Source organism: Lemur catta, chromosome 22 (assembly GCF_020740605.2).
Source record: "Lemur catta isolate mLemCat1 chromosome 22, mLemCat1.pri, whole genome shotgun sequence".
In the NCBI taxonomy this organism is placed as follows: domain Eukaryota; kingdom Metazoa; phylum Chordata; class Mammalia; order Primates; family Lemuridae; genus Lemur; species Lemur catta.
The window spans coordinates 28,330,786-28,347,266 of record NC_059149.1 but is presented as its reverse complement, the minus strand read 5'-3'; the positions used below and the strand labels follow the sequence as shown (position 1 = coordinate 28,347,266).

Sequence of the window (16,481 nt, the reverse complement as noted above, 5' to 3'; positions counted from 1 at the left end):
AAACTTATTCGTTGTCAACATCAGACCATCAGATATTCTCTGACCCTGTGGTTTATCATGGGGCCATTTAGGGATCAAGCCTTGGATACCATCCGCAGAGATAACGAGCTACAGCTCCTGCTAGATTTTTATGTCCTACTCATGCGTGGGGAGGGAGTGCCCTGTAATATTTAAACCCATCCAGTTTTCTTGAATCCATTCATTTAATCAACAAGAAACTATTTCTGACATCCATTATGCTGATTAACAAGCCAACAACATCACCAATTACAGCTCATTTCTGCCTTTCATTTGGCAGTTAGCAAAGCATCTAATAATGGGCTGGAGGATTTACAGGAATTGTCTCTGGAGTGTGGTGGTTCTGTTAACACGCTAGCTGACCACTTCTGGATGTGTTTTTGATGCCGATGAACTAACATACCTCACATCATACAGTTTATGCTGAAGTATTTAAAACTGTATTCCAGCCAGTGTAACACAGTGTTATTTTGTCTTAGTGCATTAATTTCTGTGATAGAAATTGCAAGTAAGGCCTGTGCTGACTTCAGCTGGTTGGTGGTCACTGCCTGCAGCTCTAGGTTGGAAAGGATTATGACGCTGGACCCTGGCTTTGAAGGAAAAAATAACGTGATAAACTAGCAGTATTTGCCTAGAGGATTAATTGTTTCATGTGGTTCAAGATGGGGTGTGTTTGGATTATAGCTTTAATTGATGGAGAATTATAGGCAAAAATACTATAGTGATTGTGAAAGATACATTTATATGTACATTTCATCATAATTCGTCCTAAAGCAGAGAATTACAATTTCATATTTCTTTTGCAGTAATATGAGAAAGTTCGATAATCTTGTGTTTTGAGTACATCTCATTGAAATCAGGAAGTATACCACTTTTAATACTGAGTTAATTGAAAATATATGTGCTTTATCAGAACTAAACCCAACTAATCATAAACATTTGGGAGTTCTTATATAATATACTACATTTTATATACTCTGAGTATTTTTCATTCAAGAGGAAATTTGAATTATAGCAAATAGGTGTACATGTATTCCTTAAATATTTTAAATTGAGAAGTAATCATTGCACTTTTGACAATTCACGTAATCCACAAGTGTGCTAAGAGGAGTGTTTCTGTCAATCCTCTTCCCTGTAGTTTGCAATCCCACTCACTGACTAAGTAGTAAGACTAAGCAGTTGGAACAGCTCGATGTGGGGTAGTCAGCCTTAACAGGAAGGCTGACCACAAGGAAGGAAGGTTGTTGATTATTTAAATGATTGGTTGATTCGTTCATTCATTTACTTACTCATTTTCATTAACGAGATGTTTATTCTGTATCTACTATGTTCCAGGTATTCAAATATACACAGTGAGAGTAAGATTAATATGAAGCTCTGTCTCCTCAAGGAGCTTAGACAAGTAGGGAAGGTACAGTCAAGACAGTCTGTATACAAGTATTAGGGAATTCAAAAGACAAGATTACTCCCAGTGGGAAAGGTATGTAGCACTGAAACTAACTTACATATATAAGGTCTATATTTTAATTCTCTACAATGATTATAAAGGAAAAAATTTCAATTATCTACTGAAGATCATGATTTTGTTTTTATTTTTTTCATAGTTAACAAAGCGAACTTGATATTCTAACAGACGGATATGAGTACAGGTTTTTGTTAGCTGGGATTTGCCTAGTACAGAACCTGTGAGTAACTTGTATATATCCCAAAAGTACATTTGGAAAGGAGTTTTTTCTAGGAGTCTTTTAAGGTTCTTTCCACAATCTTAAGATTTTATATTCTATATTGTTCTTAAATAATTCGTTATTCAGATTTGGGGAGCTCAGAAGAAGTTTCCCATTGGGATAATAGTAAAATGTTATATATGCTTTTTTATATGGTAAAAGTATGGATTTTTTTTAACCCCTTCAAACTTACAGCAAAAAAAATTATGGATTATTAAATGAGCCTTCAGGAGCCTTTTTCATTTTGGTTCTTGCAGGGTGCGTTTTATGAATAAATACTAACTGTTTAAATGTTTTATTAGTACTAGCATTATTAGTCCTAATTTTTGTCTTGGAAGTAGGAAAGTATGATGTGCAGGAAGATATATGTTAGAAATAAAAGTTTATTTCTTAAGCCTTGGCTCTAGGCAAAACTTTGACACAGCCAAGATTCTCATACAGTTTTTTTCAACATCCACTTCTTCGTTTCTCTCCCTTTCCTAGTATTTAACACATTGACTGCCACACTAGAAAAAAAACTTTCCTTAAAAATAGAAATAAAAACTTCGAAAACAAAGCACTCCTTTCTAATTTAATGAAAAATGTGTTACATCATCAATAAAAAAGTAATGTAAAAACTTGAAAATTAACAATGTAAAAAGTAATGTGAAAACTTGAAAAATAGTACATTAAGAGTAAAGTGTTTTTCTTGACTTGCCAGGCTCAAGTGTAATTTACAGGTAAACATAAATAGAAAAATAAAATTTATTGACTTCATTTAATCCGCATTTTTAGAATTAAGCGGTCAATAGGTAAAGAGACATGTGAGTTATATATGCTTCACGAGGCCCTGGGCTCACAACTAGCCTAAGTTAAGTACAACTCACATGGCAGTCAGTGTGTTAAGTGACACACACCCATATGCTGCCTTGGCCTGGCTCTGCCTCCAGAGTGATCACATTCAAAATTCTCTTCCCTCGGGATCAATCCTTATCTCCGTTGAGTAGGTGAAGGTTATGATTTACCTAATTCACACTGAGGTGAATGAGTGACCATTTGCTAACTTTCTTTGATGTGTTTGTATTTTGGTAATATTATTAACCCAAACAAATTTCTAAATGGCAAAATTTCAGGTAATATAACTTAATGATAAAAATTCTGGAGCAGGCCTGGCGCGGTGGCTCACGCCTGTAATCCTAGCACTTGGGAGGCTGAGGCGGGTGGATCGTTCGAGCTCAGGAGTTCGAAACCACCCTGAGCAAGAGTGAGACCCTGTCTCTACTAAAAAAATAGAAAGAAATTATATGGACAACTAAAAATATATAGAAAAAATCAGCCGGGCATGGTGGCGCATGCGTGTAGTCCCAGCTACTCATGAGGCTGAGGCAGAAGGATTGCTTGAGCCCAGGAGTTTGAGGTTGCTGTGAGCTAGGCTGATGCCATAGCACTCTAGCCAGGGTGACAGAGTGGGACTCTGCCTTAAAAAAAAAAAAAAAAAAATCTGGGACAGTGAGGTTTGTTTCTCTCTGTATTTCATCATTTTCTGAAAAGTCAGTCAATGAATCATGTGTATAATGAAGGTAGAATGAAGTGGGGGGAGAGAGAGGAGGCTAGGATCTGTGGCTTAGGTAGGGAGCTGCTATGGACTGAATTGTGTCCCTCCAGCTGTATGTGTTGAAGCCCTTACCCCCACTGGCATGGTATTTGGATTGGAGGTGGGGGGAGCCTTTGGGAGATAATTAGGTTTAGATGAGGTCATGAGGGACTTCATGCTGGGATTAGTGCCATTACAAAAAGAGACACCAGAGAGCTCTCATCCTCTCTGTCTGCCACGGGAAGACACAGTGAGAAGGTGGCTGTCTCAAGCCAGGAAGAGAGCCCTCACCAGAACCCCAGCATGCTGGCACCTGGATCCTGAACTTCCAACCTCCAGAACTGAGAAAATAAATTGCTGTTGTTCAAGCCATCTAGTCTGTGGTATTTTGTTATGGTAACCCAAGCTGAAGGAAGACAGGCATTCATCAAATTCTGGGGTATGTTGGCATGTTAGTTGAAATTTCTAAAAAATAGGTGTCCATTAGGAAGTTGGATATATCCAGCCTTACCTCAACTGGTAGATATGGACAAGGGCATAGAATTAGGACTCCTCAGTAGTGGGTGACTATGGGAAGTGGTGAAGTCACTTTGCGGGGTTAGAAGAGAGCTGATGACAACCCATGAAGAAGCTGCACATCAGGAGCAAGCAGGAAGAGTCTGGAGAGCCAGGAAGAGGGGAGTAGGTACTCTTTATTGATCTGGACAGAAATGGAATCTCACCACTCTTTTCACAATTGCTTTCCAAGGTACTTGCGCTTCCATGCTTTTGGCTTGCTGGTAACGTCTTTAAAGAAAACATTGGTGAATTACTGTGGCAGGGTTTGTGAAATGTTTTAAATAACCAAATAAATTATTTTACTTGGATCATTTTGTGACTGCATTATTTGGGAAATTGTGAAAAATGTGTCATTAGCAATGTTAGGCTAAGTTTTAAAAGGTTGTGATGCATTTCCTAGAGCTTTGTGTTTAGAAAATGCTTTACAGCCTGTTTCATTTCTCAGCACGAACTGAGGCAGGTAGCCATTTTAAAATGTTTTTTGAATACACCAGGAAGCTGCAGATTTGTTCAGGATTCAATAACAATAACATTGCGGCCCAAATTACTTTAGTCCACTGCTTTTTTTGTTTTGATATACTCTTGCTTTAAGTAAATATTTGTATTTAAAAAGGAAAATAAATGCATAATGGATATGATTAATATTCTAATCTTATAATTACTTTTAGATCTTAAATGTGAAAAACAGGTTGCATCCATATCCTACCCTAGAAGTTCTCAGCATTTTCAAAAAAAAGATGGTTGAAAGTAGTAGAAAGTAATACGTAGATAATAGGTAGATAGATAGAAAGGTAGACAGACAGTTAGATAATTTTACCTGGAGAATGAACAAAAGTGAGGCCAGGCAACGTGGCTCACACCTGTAATCCTAGTACTTAGGAGGCCAAAGCAGGAGGATTGCTTGAGGCCAGGAGTTTAAGGTTGCAGTGAGCTATGATGACACCACTGCACTCTAGCCTGGGCAACAGAGTGAGACCTTGTTTCCAAAAAAAAAAAGTGAGAAACTTAGCCAGATCTTAGGACAAAATATCAATTGCATGATACCATTTTACATGGCCTGTGAACACATCTGTTCTGATCCACCTGTCTGTACTTAGCTGGTTGAGGTTGTCACTCTGGTAGGCAGTCATCTGGGCTGAAGTAAGACTAGGAGAGAAGTGAGTGCAAGTCAACTATAAGAGGGTGCCAAGGACGTGGGGGGATCAGTATGTGATTGGTTTGAGTCTCCAAAGGAATTCAGTATTAGGGTTTAAGGCAAAGACTGTTGGTTTGTGGTTCAGAACCTGACCTTAAAATGTTTCTAGGGCCCAGGCTGCAAATAACTAGTTTAAATTCAAGAGGACATTTAACCATTGTTGTTCTGCATTTTTTTTTCATTTCGATATATAAAAATTTTCAAATCAGACTGACCAAACTTAGTTATATCTGGTTTTACTGTGGCATCCTGTCTGCAAAGCAGTCTTTCTCATGTTATATGATTTTTAATTTCTGGGGGCACTAACATTATTTTTGCCTACATTTATTTATCTGTGTCTATATTGTCTATTGGGTTGTGAGCTCCCTAAGAGTAGGACAATATCTTGTACATTGTTCATCTCCAGTGGGCGGCCCGTGGTCGTTAGGTATTTGTTGATAAGTGAACAAATGAGTGGGATGTGCAGTTGAGCTAACCGTCACCTGGCTGGCGCTGGTGCACCCTAGGCAGCTACATACCCTTTGTGTCAAGGTGTGCATTATACCATTGCAACCATGTTATGGTCTGTGCTAGGTCCTCCTTCAAAACCCCAACTAAGTCGTAAAGTAGGCAGACTATTTTGGGAGAAAAGAGTGAAAATAAGGAACAGCATGTAAAGCAATAGCAGGGAGTGAGTCAGTTCAAAGTAAACATTTCATACTTCACTGTGGGTTACTTATGTCTACACAGCTCAGCATCTAATGAAACCACATTTCACTTGAGTATCTCTCTTTTGGTCTGTGTGCCTTCATGGCGAGACATGGGGTCTGTGGTGGAAATTTGGGGGAGTAGAATCATCTGTCACTTGTAGGTTGAAATAGATGCTTTGTACTACTGAAGACTCTTCTAGAAAAACTCAAATTGCCCCCAAAGCTGAGATTACTTATTGTTGCTAATATAGAACTGACTTCTTGGAAGATCTGAGTTTTGATCATTATTTTAAAATCTAAGAATTAAAGTTTGAACAGTGCAGAAGGAATAGGCATATATTTTCTTACATTATCAGCTAGGCAAATGTGATGCTATAGCACATTCTAACCTGGCAGGCTAAATTGTTTCTGAACACTGAGTGAAGTGAATTGCTTGGGATATTGGAGTGGAATAAACTGAAAGTTCTAAATATATCTCAAACAGCAAGAAGTATGCAGTGTTTATTTAAAGGGCCTATAGTTTCCTGTTACCATTATGTGTAAATAAATGTAATTTTTGATTTTTGTTTTGCTTAAGTTGTGTCAGTATTCAGACCATGTCAAGTTCTAACTAATCTTCAATCCACTTGGGTTTTAGATGTTAACAGTGGACCAGCAGGGCATGATGTTTTACATGGCTCATGTGAAGGCTTGAAGGGCCTCATCAGACCTCATGAGGAATCAAAGAAAAATGGGAAAGGCAAAAAGGTCAGTGTGTGAAAATATTTTAAACTTTTAAATGCTGCTACATCATAATGTTCCATGCTGGGTTAATGAAACATAAACTAGTCTATCCAACTGTGTCTTATTTAAAAAATTGATTATGGGTGAATGTTGGAAAACTCTGAATATAAAACAGAGAGCATTAGTTGCATTCAGGACAAAGAGTTACTATTAATAGAACAAGCTTTCTCCTATCACTTTGCCAATGCATTTCTTGTAAAAATGCCCACAGCTTCTCTCGAACAGAGAATGTTGGTTGTGCCAGCATTTGTTGCTGTTTTATAATCTGAATAAATATTTGCTAGACAGGGGGTGACGAACCCAAACTTCTTTCATTTGCAAACTAATGAAAGTTTGACCTCAAGCCAGCAGCGTGAAAAGTTGATACACCAACACGCAGGGTCACCCATTCCTTTGCAGTTTCAGCTTTAAAACCTAGCTCTTCCTCTAAAAAGAAAAAGTTCTCTTATACCAGGCTAAGCTTACATGAATCATGTCAGGAGGATTTTATTTTTTTTGGTCATTCAACATCTTTCATTGCTTAAATTTAAATTTAGCCATTTAATATTATCTCATGCCTCATTTTATGAGGCCAAAGAAGTTTAATATAGCGAAGCCTGGATTCGAACTGTGCTGATAAGCAGGATGGCGATTACAGTAAGAACAGTTTGCACTGGGGCATCGGCTCTGGACGCTCAGGCTTGAACAGATGCGCAGCTGCCTTCTACCTGTAAACGTGACTGCTTTGCTCCTTGTATTGGCAACGGTTAAAAGACGTTTAAAATTACACAGGTTCCATGGGAAGTCTGTTGTAACTTATAGAAACTTAGATTTCTTTACTCGTGCTTTCTGGTTTGTCTTAGAAAAAAAAAAATGGAGCAAAAAAAAAAAAATGGAAAGGAACCATATTTTGGGTAGAGCAACAGATTTGTGGAGAGAGAAATCATCAAGGTCCCCTAACATATAAGGGACACCCAGGTATATGGCATCCTGTCTTATGATTGCACCATGCATCCCTGAGTGTCGCAGCCTTTGGACCTGCCCAGCCAGTTGCCTCCCAGGGATCGTGCCCTTCGTAGAAAGCTGGTGACCCCGCAACCGAGTTTACATTTTGCTTTCCTGTTTCCTAGTCTTCTCCCTAATTGCTACGTGGCCACTTGACCTGTTTCCTTTAGAGAGAAAGAAAGAAGAAAGCCTTTTTGGTATTCATTCAGCCGGTGTTTACTCAGCATCCCCTGCTGTCCGTGTGCTGCCCCTGCTGACACGTCCACAGCCGCTCGTCCGCCACCCGGTTTTATGGCTCCCACCCTGTGTGCCTGTTCGCCCACTTTCTGCCTCCCATAGACAGTTCTCAGGGAAGCGGCTGTGCCTGGTGCATCGCTGTTGTTCCAGTGCTTGATACTATGCCTGGCATTTAAAAAAAAAAAAGTGCTCAGTAGATATTTATCATTGAGTTACTTGTTACTCACATAAAAATGCTCCATCCTGTCTGATCAAAAAGCATGAGGTTTGACCTTCAGACACATGACCTCGCTGCCTTCTTCTTGGTGATGACCCTTGACTTGCTGGCTGGATCTGTGGACGAGCACGGGGTGAGAGATCTGCATCCTGGGTGGGAGTGGTCCCTTCTCACCTTCAGTGGTCCCTGAAATGGGGGATTCATACCTGTCTGACTTTCTGACATTGTTCTACAGATCCAGTGGTAAGTGCTACATAACGTAGGGTGATATTATTGTAATGAACAATAGTAAAAGAATAAGTGGTCAAAGAGGAAAACAAAATGCAAAATAATATTTACACACCTACAGTCTACCTTTGACTGACATGCTCAGGAACAAAAATATTTTAATACATTTAATTGCCTAACTTGCTCAAATTTTTTCTTTAACTCTTGTTTTGAAAATATTTTAAATATATTAGTAAACTTTCTGCCCTGGTAATTTATAATAGTAGAATATTAGTGCTGAAAGGGATCCTTCATTTCTGGTTCTACATGAAGAATCACCTGAAACAATTTTTAAATATGCAGATTCTCTGGCCCCACTTAAGGCCCTCTGGGCCAGCAGCTCCCAGGCCACCTGGGAGCTGCCAGCCAGCCCATGAAAGCTGCTGTTCCAGTACAGTTCCCTTCTGTGACAGAGAGGAAACTACCACTCAGAGAGGGGAAAGGATTCATCTCAGGTATCATATCTTGCTAATAGCAGAAGGAATGAGATGTACATTTCCTTTCTTTGACTTGATAGTCTTCCAATTCCATTTGTTACTGCAGTTCACCACACAAGGGTGGTGCTTCCGAGCTGGGCTGCACACTGGAATCACCTAGGGGGTCTGTGAAATATGTCGCTACCTGGCTAGCACTCCCAGACATTCTGGGGTCATGAATATGGGGTGCACCCTGGCCATTAGGATTTTTTCAAACTCCTGAGGTGATCCTCATGTGAAGCAAAGTTGGGAAACCACCCTTAGGGACTTTAGGCCCCTAAACTTTAGTATAGTTTAAATAAATAAATTGTCTTGGAAGAAGGTTTGTTTGTTTCTAAACACTTCCCATATAAACTTGTTTCATTGTTTGTTTAGACTCTGTAAAGACAAAGGCTTAAAGTTTGATTTCTTTGCTTGTGGATTGAGTGTTTTATTAGTAGAAGTGCAAATTTAGACAATAATGTAGAGAGATGAATGATCATGGTTTATCATTTTACAGATTAGAAGGAAGAATGATACAGATTTCTTAAAATGCAATTTTAGAGTGTAAAGATCCCAATAGTTTGAGATCTTTTAATGTGGGGTGGAGATAGGGGTTTATGTTGCTGTCTTATGTTGGTAATGTATCAGCAAAAACACTAAGTTTGGTTTCCTGGTTTTAAAAGTCTACAGGGCGATTGTAGGAGGATTGAATTGGTAAATTAAATAACAGTTTCTGACCTATAACTTAAAATTATAATGTTAGTCTTGAAGGTTACATTAGTATCTCAATCATTCCCCTTTTTCCCCACTGAAACTGAGGTTTTACCTGCTTATTTTTGTTACTTATTAGATTTAAGATAATCTGTGTTAAACAGAAATTAGAAACTTTTTAACATAGTCATATTTTTATGTATAAATATATGTTAAGGGATTAGATTATATTTTACACAAAAATTTTTACTATTTCCCAAAAAAAATCTTTTAATTGAATTTTAAAGCTGAAAAAAGTAAGTTTACATGACATATCTTTTGACAGCTAATTACTGAAGCATGTCTGTCTACTGAGATGGAGAACACTGAGGTCTGGAATATAGGATAGGACTGACATTTTTATGTTCTCACGGGAGAGTTGGCTTATGTGCCGTTTCTGTGGCTATGAAAATGGTGTGGAACTCAGATGAGTGTCATGGCCCTAATGATCTTAAACTGGAAGTAACACGGATAGGTGATGTCCCTTCTGGGCAGCCCTGCAGAGCGGGCCTGATGAGAGCTGTTAATCCTAATTCTGTGCGATATGAAGGTGCAGGGCAGAAGGTATGAAGGTCAAAAAGGTGGGGAAATGTGGAGCCTGTGGGTGAAGTAGCAGAGTCTCAGTAGACAGCGTGGCCGGGGGGGGGGGGGGGGGGGGTGGATACTGGAACCTGCAAGGAGAGAGATGCTGACGTCGGCTCCAGAAGATTCTGAGCATAGATTGTTCTCATTGTTGATTTTCTGCAGTTTCATTGTGATTGTCATACCAGAGTGTTGTTTCTGTTGTTAGCCTACTTGAGAGTCACAGGCCTTCCTGTCTTTGATCTGTTCTGGAAAATTCTCATCTGTTATTTCTTCTGTCTGTTTTCTCACGCCTCCATTGCTGGGAACGCAATTCCATGTGTCAGCCTTTGCTCCCATGGCCCATACCTGGTGATGTTGCTATATTTCTTTCTTCTCGCAGCTCTGTATTTCATTCTGGATATTTTCTATTGATTTTTTTTCCATTACACCTTTTACTTTTTACAAGTCTATTCTGATGCTAACCCTACATATTGAGTTTTAACACTTCATTTATCATTTTTCAGTCCTTGTAATTGTGTTTGAATTTTTTAGAGACATGAATGATCATGGTTTATCATTTTACAGATAAGAAGGAAGAATGATACAGATTTCTTAAAATGCAATTTTAGAGTGTAAAGTCAATTTTTTTTATCATTTCCAGTTCTCTGCCAAAATTATTAATCTTGTCTTTTATTTCTTTCAACATAGTGAGCATAATTATTTTGAAATATATACCTGGTAACTCTATTTTCTGGCTCCCTCTAGTTTCTGTTTTTATTTTCTATTGTTTTCAGTCATATGTTTGATATCCGATACGCCTAGTTATTTTTTATTTATCTTCCTATCTCAGGAATTGAGAGGATTTGAAGTTGGCTTCTGTCTCTGTGAGGCCAGTTATCCCCAGGGGAACATGGGCTTCAGACACCAGTTCGCCTCTCAGGGTTTCTTCCTCCGTGACTCGTTGTCTCATTAGCTGGGCAGCACCGTCAAAGGGCTGGCACTTGCTTGTTCATTTGCATCTTGTCTGGCTTTTCTACTGATCACAGGGAGGAGGCTGTTCCAAATCAATTAGTCCACCATTACTGGAAATAATGGGTGGATTTTAATGGCCATTTGAAAAAGAAAACTTTTCTAAATAGAGTTTTGGTATAAATCCTTCTCAGAGAAAAGAGCAGTAAGAGGCTAAGTCAAGAGAAGAAAGGATTTTTTAAGATGAACATTCAAGTCATTGTTTGCAAAGGCCACTAAACATCTAAAGTGACATTAATTCAGTTTCTCTTAAAGAGTGAAAAAAATATGATTCAGTAAAGAATTATAGAATCTCAAAGCTGTAACTTCCATCAGAGATGGAAAAATGTGGTTTAGTACCCACGTTTTTTTTTCTATACCCTATGAAGGTTCAAGGTACCCACTTTTCATGGGGAAAATCACTCTGTAAATCAGTGGGAAAATCAGTCTTCTTTTTTAGACTTATTATTTTACATGTCTATTTATAAATTTGTGGAGGCTTTTTTATTTTGAGGATCCAGTTGAGCAATTTTATTACCTGTTCAATCTTAGCTTATAATATGTAGGTCATTGACAAGGAAAGATAGCTATATATCTTTTCAGCAGGAGAAATATAAAATGTCATGACAAATTTTGACCTGTTTTCATTGTTACTTGTTGAATATTGTCAGACTTAGAACCTTAAGAAGCTAAATGTAGGATCAGTGTTAGTCCTCTGATAGAAAAACGTGAATATGGTTTTTTTCCCTTTGAAGGTATTTTGTTTATTCTACTACTTATGGGTTTTGTTGTTGTTGTTATTCAAAATATTGACTATCCTCAGCAAAATTTTTATGAAAGGGCATCCAGTTATCAATTGGATAGCCTAAGTGGCTACATTTTAAAATCTCATTTTGGAGCCATCTGTGCCAATCCAGACTGTCCCACGAGAAGGCAAGCTGCGGGTCAGAGCACAGAGCTATTTAGAGATGGCTTTCATAAGCCCAGAGGCCTAGAGAGATATGAAGGACCAGATACAGTATACTTATTTTGACAGCAGTTTTAAAAAAAAAATTAAAGAATTACACACCAGATAGAATGCTTAAATTCTAAACTTTCTTAAATAGGGTAAAAAACAAACACGTGATAGCTTGCATATGTTCTGATAATTGCTTCTTCTCGCATTTTTTCTAGAATATGAGCCCATCAGGACACAGACTATGTCCTATTCATCTCTTGACACCCAGCATAATAGAGTACTATAAACAAAATAAGTGCTCAGTAAATATTTTCTGAGTAAATAAGGGATGCATTAATTTCTCATTCACTTTTTGAGTGACTTGATGTTTAAATTATTTCTGGTGTTCTTAGCCATCACTAAGTAACGTTGTCATCATTGTTGTGTATGTCATTTCTTGTTTAATATTCTTCCTAAACTCATGAGATGGTCTTAATGTCAGTAGAGGCTGGACTCTTTTCTCCAGGGTCGTGGACTGTGGGCATTGTTGCTAAAGCATTGACTCCTGAGCCAGAATTCCTGGGTTAGTCCCAACTCTGCTGCTTACTAGTTGTATAATGTCACCTTGAGCAAAGTTACTTAATATCTGTGCCTCTGCTTCCTTGTGTGTAAAACAAGGGTAGTAATAGTGCTAATCTCAAAGGAATTATGTTAATTAAATGAGTTGAAACATGCAAAGAGTTTAACATAGTATCTGATGTACAGAAGTGCTCAAAAAACGGCAGCTGCTTTCTTCAGCCCAAGTGTGGGTGAAGAGCATGTCCACATGTTGACTGTGCTTCACTTTGCAGCTATAATTTGAGATAAACTGGGTCCCTGTCACTTGCCTCATCCCCTTCCTACTCCCCAGAGACTGCCATGTGTCTTTAATGAAAATGACCCTCAAACTCTAGGATAGTTCAAACTACATCTTTTGTTGGCTTTATTAACAACAGTCATACCTGGGCCAAAATAGAATCTCTGGGCATAGGGGAAGGGAAGGTGGGTGGTATACTTTTTAAAAGCTCCCTAAGTGGTCCCGAGACGACAGTCCTCCTCCCAGTTGAAAGCTTGGTTAGGGGTGAGATGGAGCTACATCTCTTTAGGCCACTAGCGTGAAATTGTACCCTGTCATCTCACCCAGGAGGCAGGAGACATGAGTTTTATAGCCAGCAATGCCTGCTTGGGGTTGTTGCTTCCTCGGAGAGTTCCCTGACAAATGCTTTCCTCATCTCTAATGTCGTTAGCACCATCCTGAAATAACTGAGATCTATAGACCTGTGTAAGTTGCACATAATATACTAGTATCTGCCAGTTATTGAGCACAGTGACCTCTTTTTAGATTGAGTTTTCTATTTCTCGGTCGCGTGGAGGTGCCAAAAAGAAAGTGTCTTTCAAAGAGCTGCGATCCTATCTTTGTTGTGGAGGCAGTAGATTTGGAATTACAGCTAATTTGGGTCCGACTTCTTCAAAGAAGGAGCCTTGCAGTGGAAAGAAGATAGAAGGGTCTCAGTGGTGGGAGTAGAAGCAATGTTGGGTGATGAGAGGGTAAGAAAGGTCTAGCACAGATACAGTGTGGATAGTCCATCTAGGGGCAGGTGAGAAGAGCTGCCAGGGTACAGAAGCCTTCTTGAATAAGGAGACAGGCTATATGAGTCACTTTTTGGTTAAAACAGAGAGATCACTTTCATGCTTTTTCCTCTCCTCTAAGAAAAAGGTCCTAGGATGAGTACTTCACTGCTGTAATAGAGACCCTAACATTTTATGAATGTGGTTTTACAATTTGCAGTAATTCCAGGACTTTGGCTGTTTGCAGTTAGATAGTGCAGTTGGCTAGAAGTATACACTCTCATGGTTTTGATTTTAAACTTAGCTTTCAAGTTGAAATTGCAGTGATTCATCCAAATGACAGGTGCTATTTATTTTTTTTTCTTGAAAATTCAGCATAAGTATGTTGTTATTACACATTTAGGGGAATTGCCACACTTCCTGGAGGATGACACCCTTTATAAATATCCATGTACATAATGTCCCATTGTTCAGCCCCCCTGTACACAGAAAGTTAGGGCCTGTCTTATGGGTAGGTCCTTGGGGTGCCGATCACTTGACAGATGAGCTTACGAGATCGAAGGTGCCCTTGATTTCCAACACGGCTGTTTAAGTGATCTGTCACTGCTTTGATAAATCACTTTTGGCAACGTGTACCTAAAGTTGACAGTGGTGGGGATGTGCTCGTTGTCACAGGTGCAGAATCCACCAGCAGATGTTGCTTTATGAAGCCATTTAAAAGCCAGCCGCCTCTCGATGGCCTGACAGTTGCTTTCAGCTCCCCTGAGCATGTTATTTTTTTCTTGTTATGTATGAGGGAAACAAAATATTTCCATAGAAAATATTAAATAGAATCTTCAAAGAACTCTTTTGTTAATGTGTTCTCTATATTCAATACACAATGACTGATTTTTGCATGCATTATAAAATGCATGGTTCCGTAATGGTCAAATGTGTTTTGGTGGAAATGGAGACCAGTACGGGTGTATCCTCCTGTGCCCTCAGTGATCACCTTGGGCCACTTCAAGGTAGAGAGGCCAAGGTCAGAGTACACGCCCCACTGGGAGAGAGCCACAGGCACAGAGAGAGGAGCTGTTTGAAGAAATCTAAGATCTGCTGGTAGACATTCTATGCACTGGGCGAAGGAGAGACATGCAAGCCCAATTTAAATCATTCTAGCTGCTAATTTGTAAGGTCTGGCGTACTGAATATACCATCTGGGGGATGTTAGGTAAATGACATTAAAATTGGTTTAGAAATATCAAATTAATCTGGTTGAGATATGCAGAAACTCAAACAAAACAATAACTTGCTAAAGTAGCAAACTTGAATCCTTATGTTTAAAAGAAAAGAAAAAAAGATTCCTTGGGAGTAAAAGAACGGTGGACAAGTGAAAGTCGCCCAAGCCGATGCTTCCCTGGTATAAATACCTCCTCTTTAGTGAGCAGCTGCTCTGCTGGGGAGCTGTTCCTGCCTAATCGCCACCCACCTCTGCGCTGCCCCGCCCTCCCCAGGGCCCATCCTGTCCTCGGACGACGGGTCCAGCTCAGCACGGTCATTCTGTTCCTCTTACCAGTAATTAGTTTGGGACTATGACTCACCTCTGTCCAATAAGATGTGAAAGGAAGTCTTACTGGGAGGTTTCTGGAAAAAGTGTTCTCGCACTCGAGATAGCCCTGGGAAGAAAGCTCCCTGGTTCCTGGGAGCTTTGTTGTGGCTGGATGCCTCTCCTGGAACTGCCTGAGGGTGAAGCCAAGAGCTGAACCTGAGACAGCAAGGGAGGAGGGAGGAGGGCGAGCGCCTTGCAGCTGCTCACTGCTTGTTCCACTGCCATCAGGGAGATGCTTTAGTAAGGGACAAGTGGCTTCATCTGTTATGCTCCTCAGAGATGATGGAACGTGGACATTCAGAACTGCATAGCTATGTAGGTGAATATTTGTCCTGAAGGCTAAATCTCACTTTAAATGTGTGTGGTTTTCCCAAGCAGGTTTTCCGTCTCTTCTCTAGGGAAGCAATTATTTCCTCCCCAGTCATAAGATATTTATTGCTTTGCCTTTGTTAAGTCTTTTTTAACTCTTGGTTCTTTTTAAAAGTTATTGCTTTTCAAAGAATATTTAGGAATGTAAATTATTGGATATTAATCCAGGACGATTTAGATTTTTTTTTATTAATGGGATAAAAACATGATTGTTCAGAAGGCAAGGGGTTAAATGGAAAAGTGACAGATAAAAACTGCAATTCAAAATCAATGAGGCATTAAAATAGAGTTTGTTAAAACAATAAAATATGAGGCATTTCAAATAGACTTTTGGCGTATACTTTTGTGGGTTTTGGATACAAGTTAAGACTTAGTTCATATATCAATGGTGAGTCTTTGTAAGAAAATAATATACTATACAATGACTTTCAAACTGGAGCAACTTGGTGTGAAGCACTTCTGATTCTGGTCTTTATTATTAGTGATTTTCATTTTGAAAACTTTTTTGAAGTCATACTGTTTTATTTTTCTGCAAAAATATTGTCTGCTTTTCATTTTTAAATACATTTGCAATTTATTTATAATCTGATTCTGATCATTAAAAAGGGAACTAGAATCTTACCTCAGCATTAATAGGGTTGTGCCTTTCTTTTTCTTGTTTTTAGTATTTTTTTTTTACTGAGTTGTTCTACTTCCTTGGGTAAAGTTTTAACAAAGAAGAGGGACAACGGATAGGCAACTAGGAATCAAACAGTTCAAAGGATTGGAATTGTGGTGTAATCCTTGAGGAGTGGAAAGATAGAGGGATGTGCCTGTTTCTCAAAACAGAAATCCCAGAAATTTGCATATTTTCCCCCAGGCTCACCCCATTTGTTTTGGTGAGTTTGGGGTTATGTTAATACTTAGAGTGGATAGTGAAAGGAGTTCCTGCCCTACACCTGAGCATAAGCATTT

General features: G+C 39.0%; 1 protein-coding gene and 1 long non-coding RNA gene across 4 annotated transcripts in view; one reads left to right on the top strand and one right to left on the bottom strand.

Annotated features, from left to right (window-relative positions):
- Positions 1 to 16,481, top strand: part of MCPH1 (microcephalin 1) — a 174,496-nt gene that overhangs the window by 27,157 nt on the left and 130,858 nt on the right. For all 3 annotated transcript variants that reach the window (XM_045535645.1, XM_045535643.1, XM_045535644.1), the window contains one exon: positions 6,395 to 6,504. In XM_045535645.1, the coding sequence (XP_045391601.1) occupies positions 6,395 to 6,504 (110 nt within the window). The remainder of the gene's footprint in view (positions 1 to 6,394; positions 6,505 to 16,481) is intronic.
- On the bottom strand, positions 7,545 to 15,292 carry LOC123626574. The gene is made up of 3 exons (XR_006730911.1): positions 15,151 to 15,292; positions 7,989 to 8,164; positions 7,545 to 7,688 (listed from the first exon to the last, which is right to left on the bottom strand). It is a non-coding gene; the product is annotated as an uncharacterized LOC123626574 (long non-coding RNA).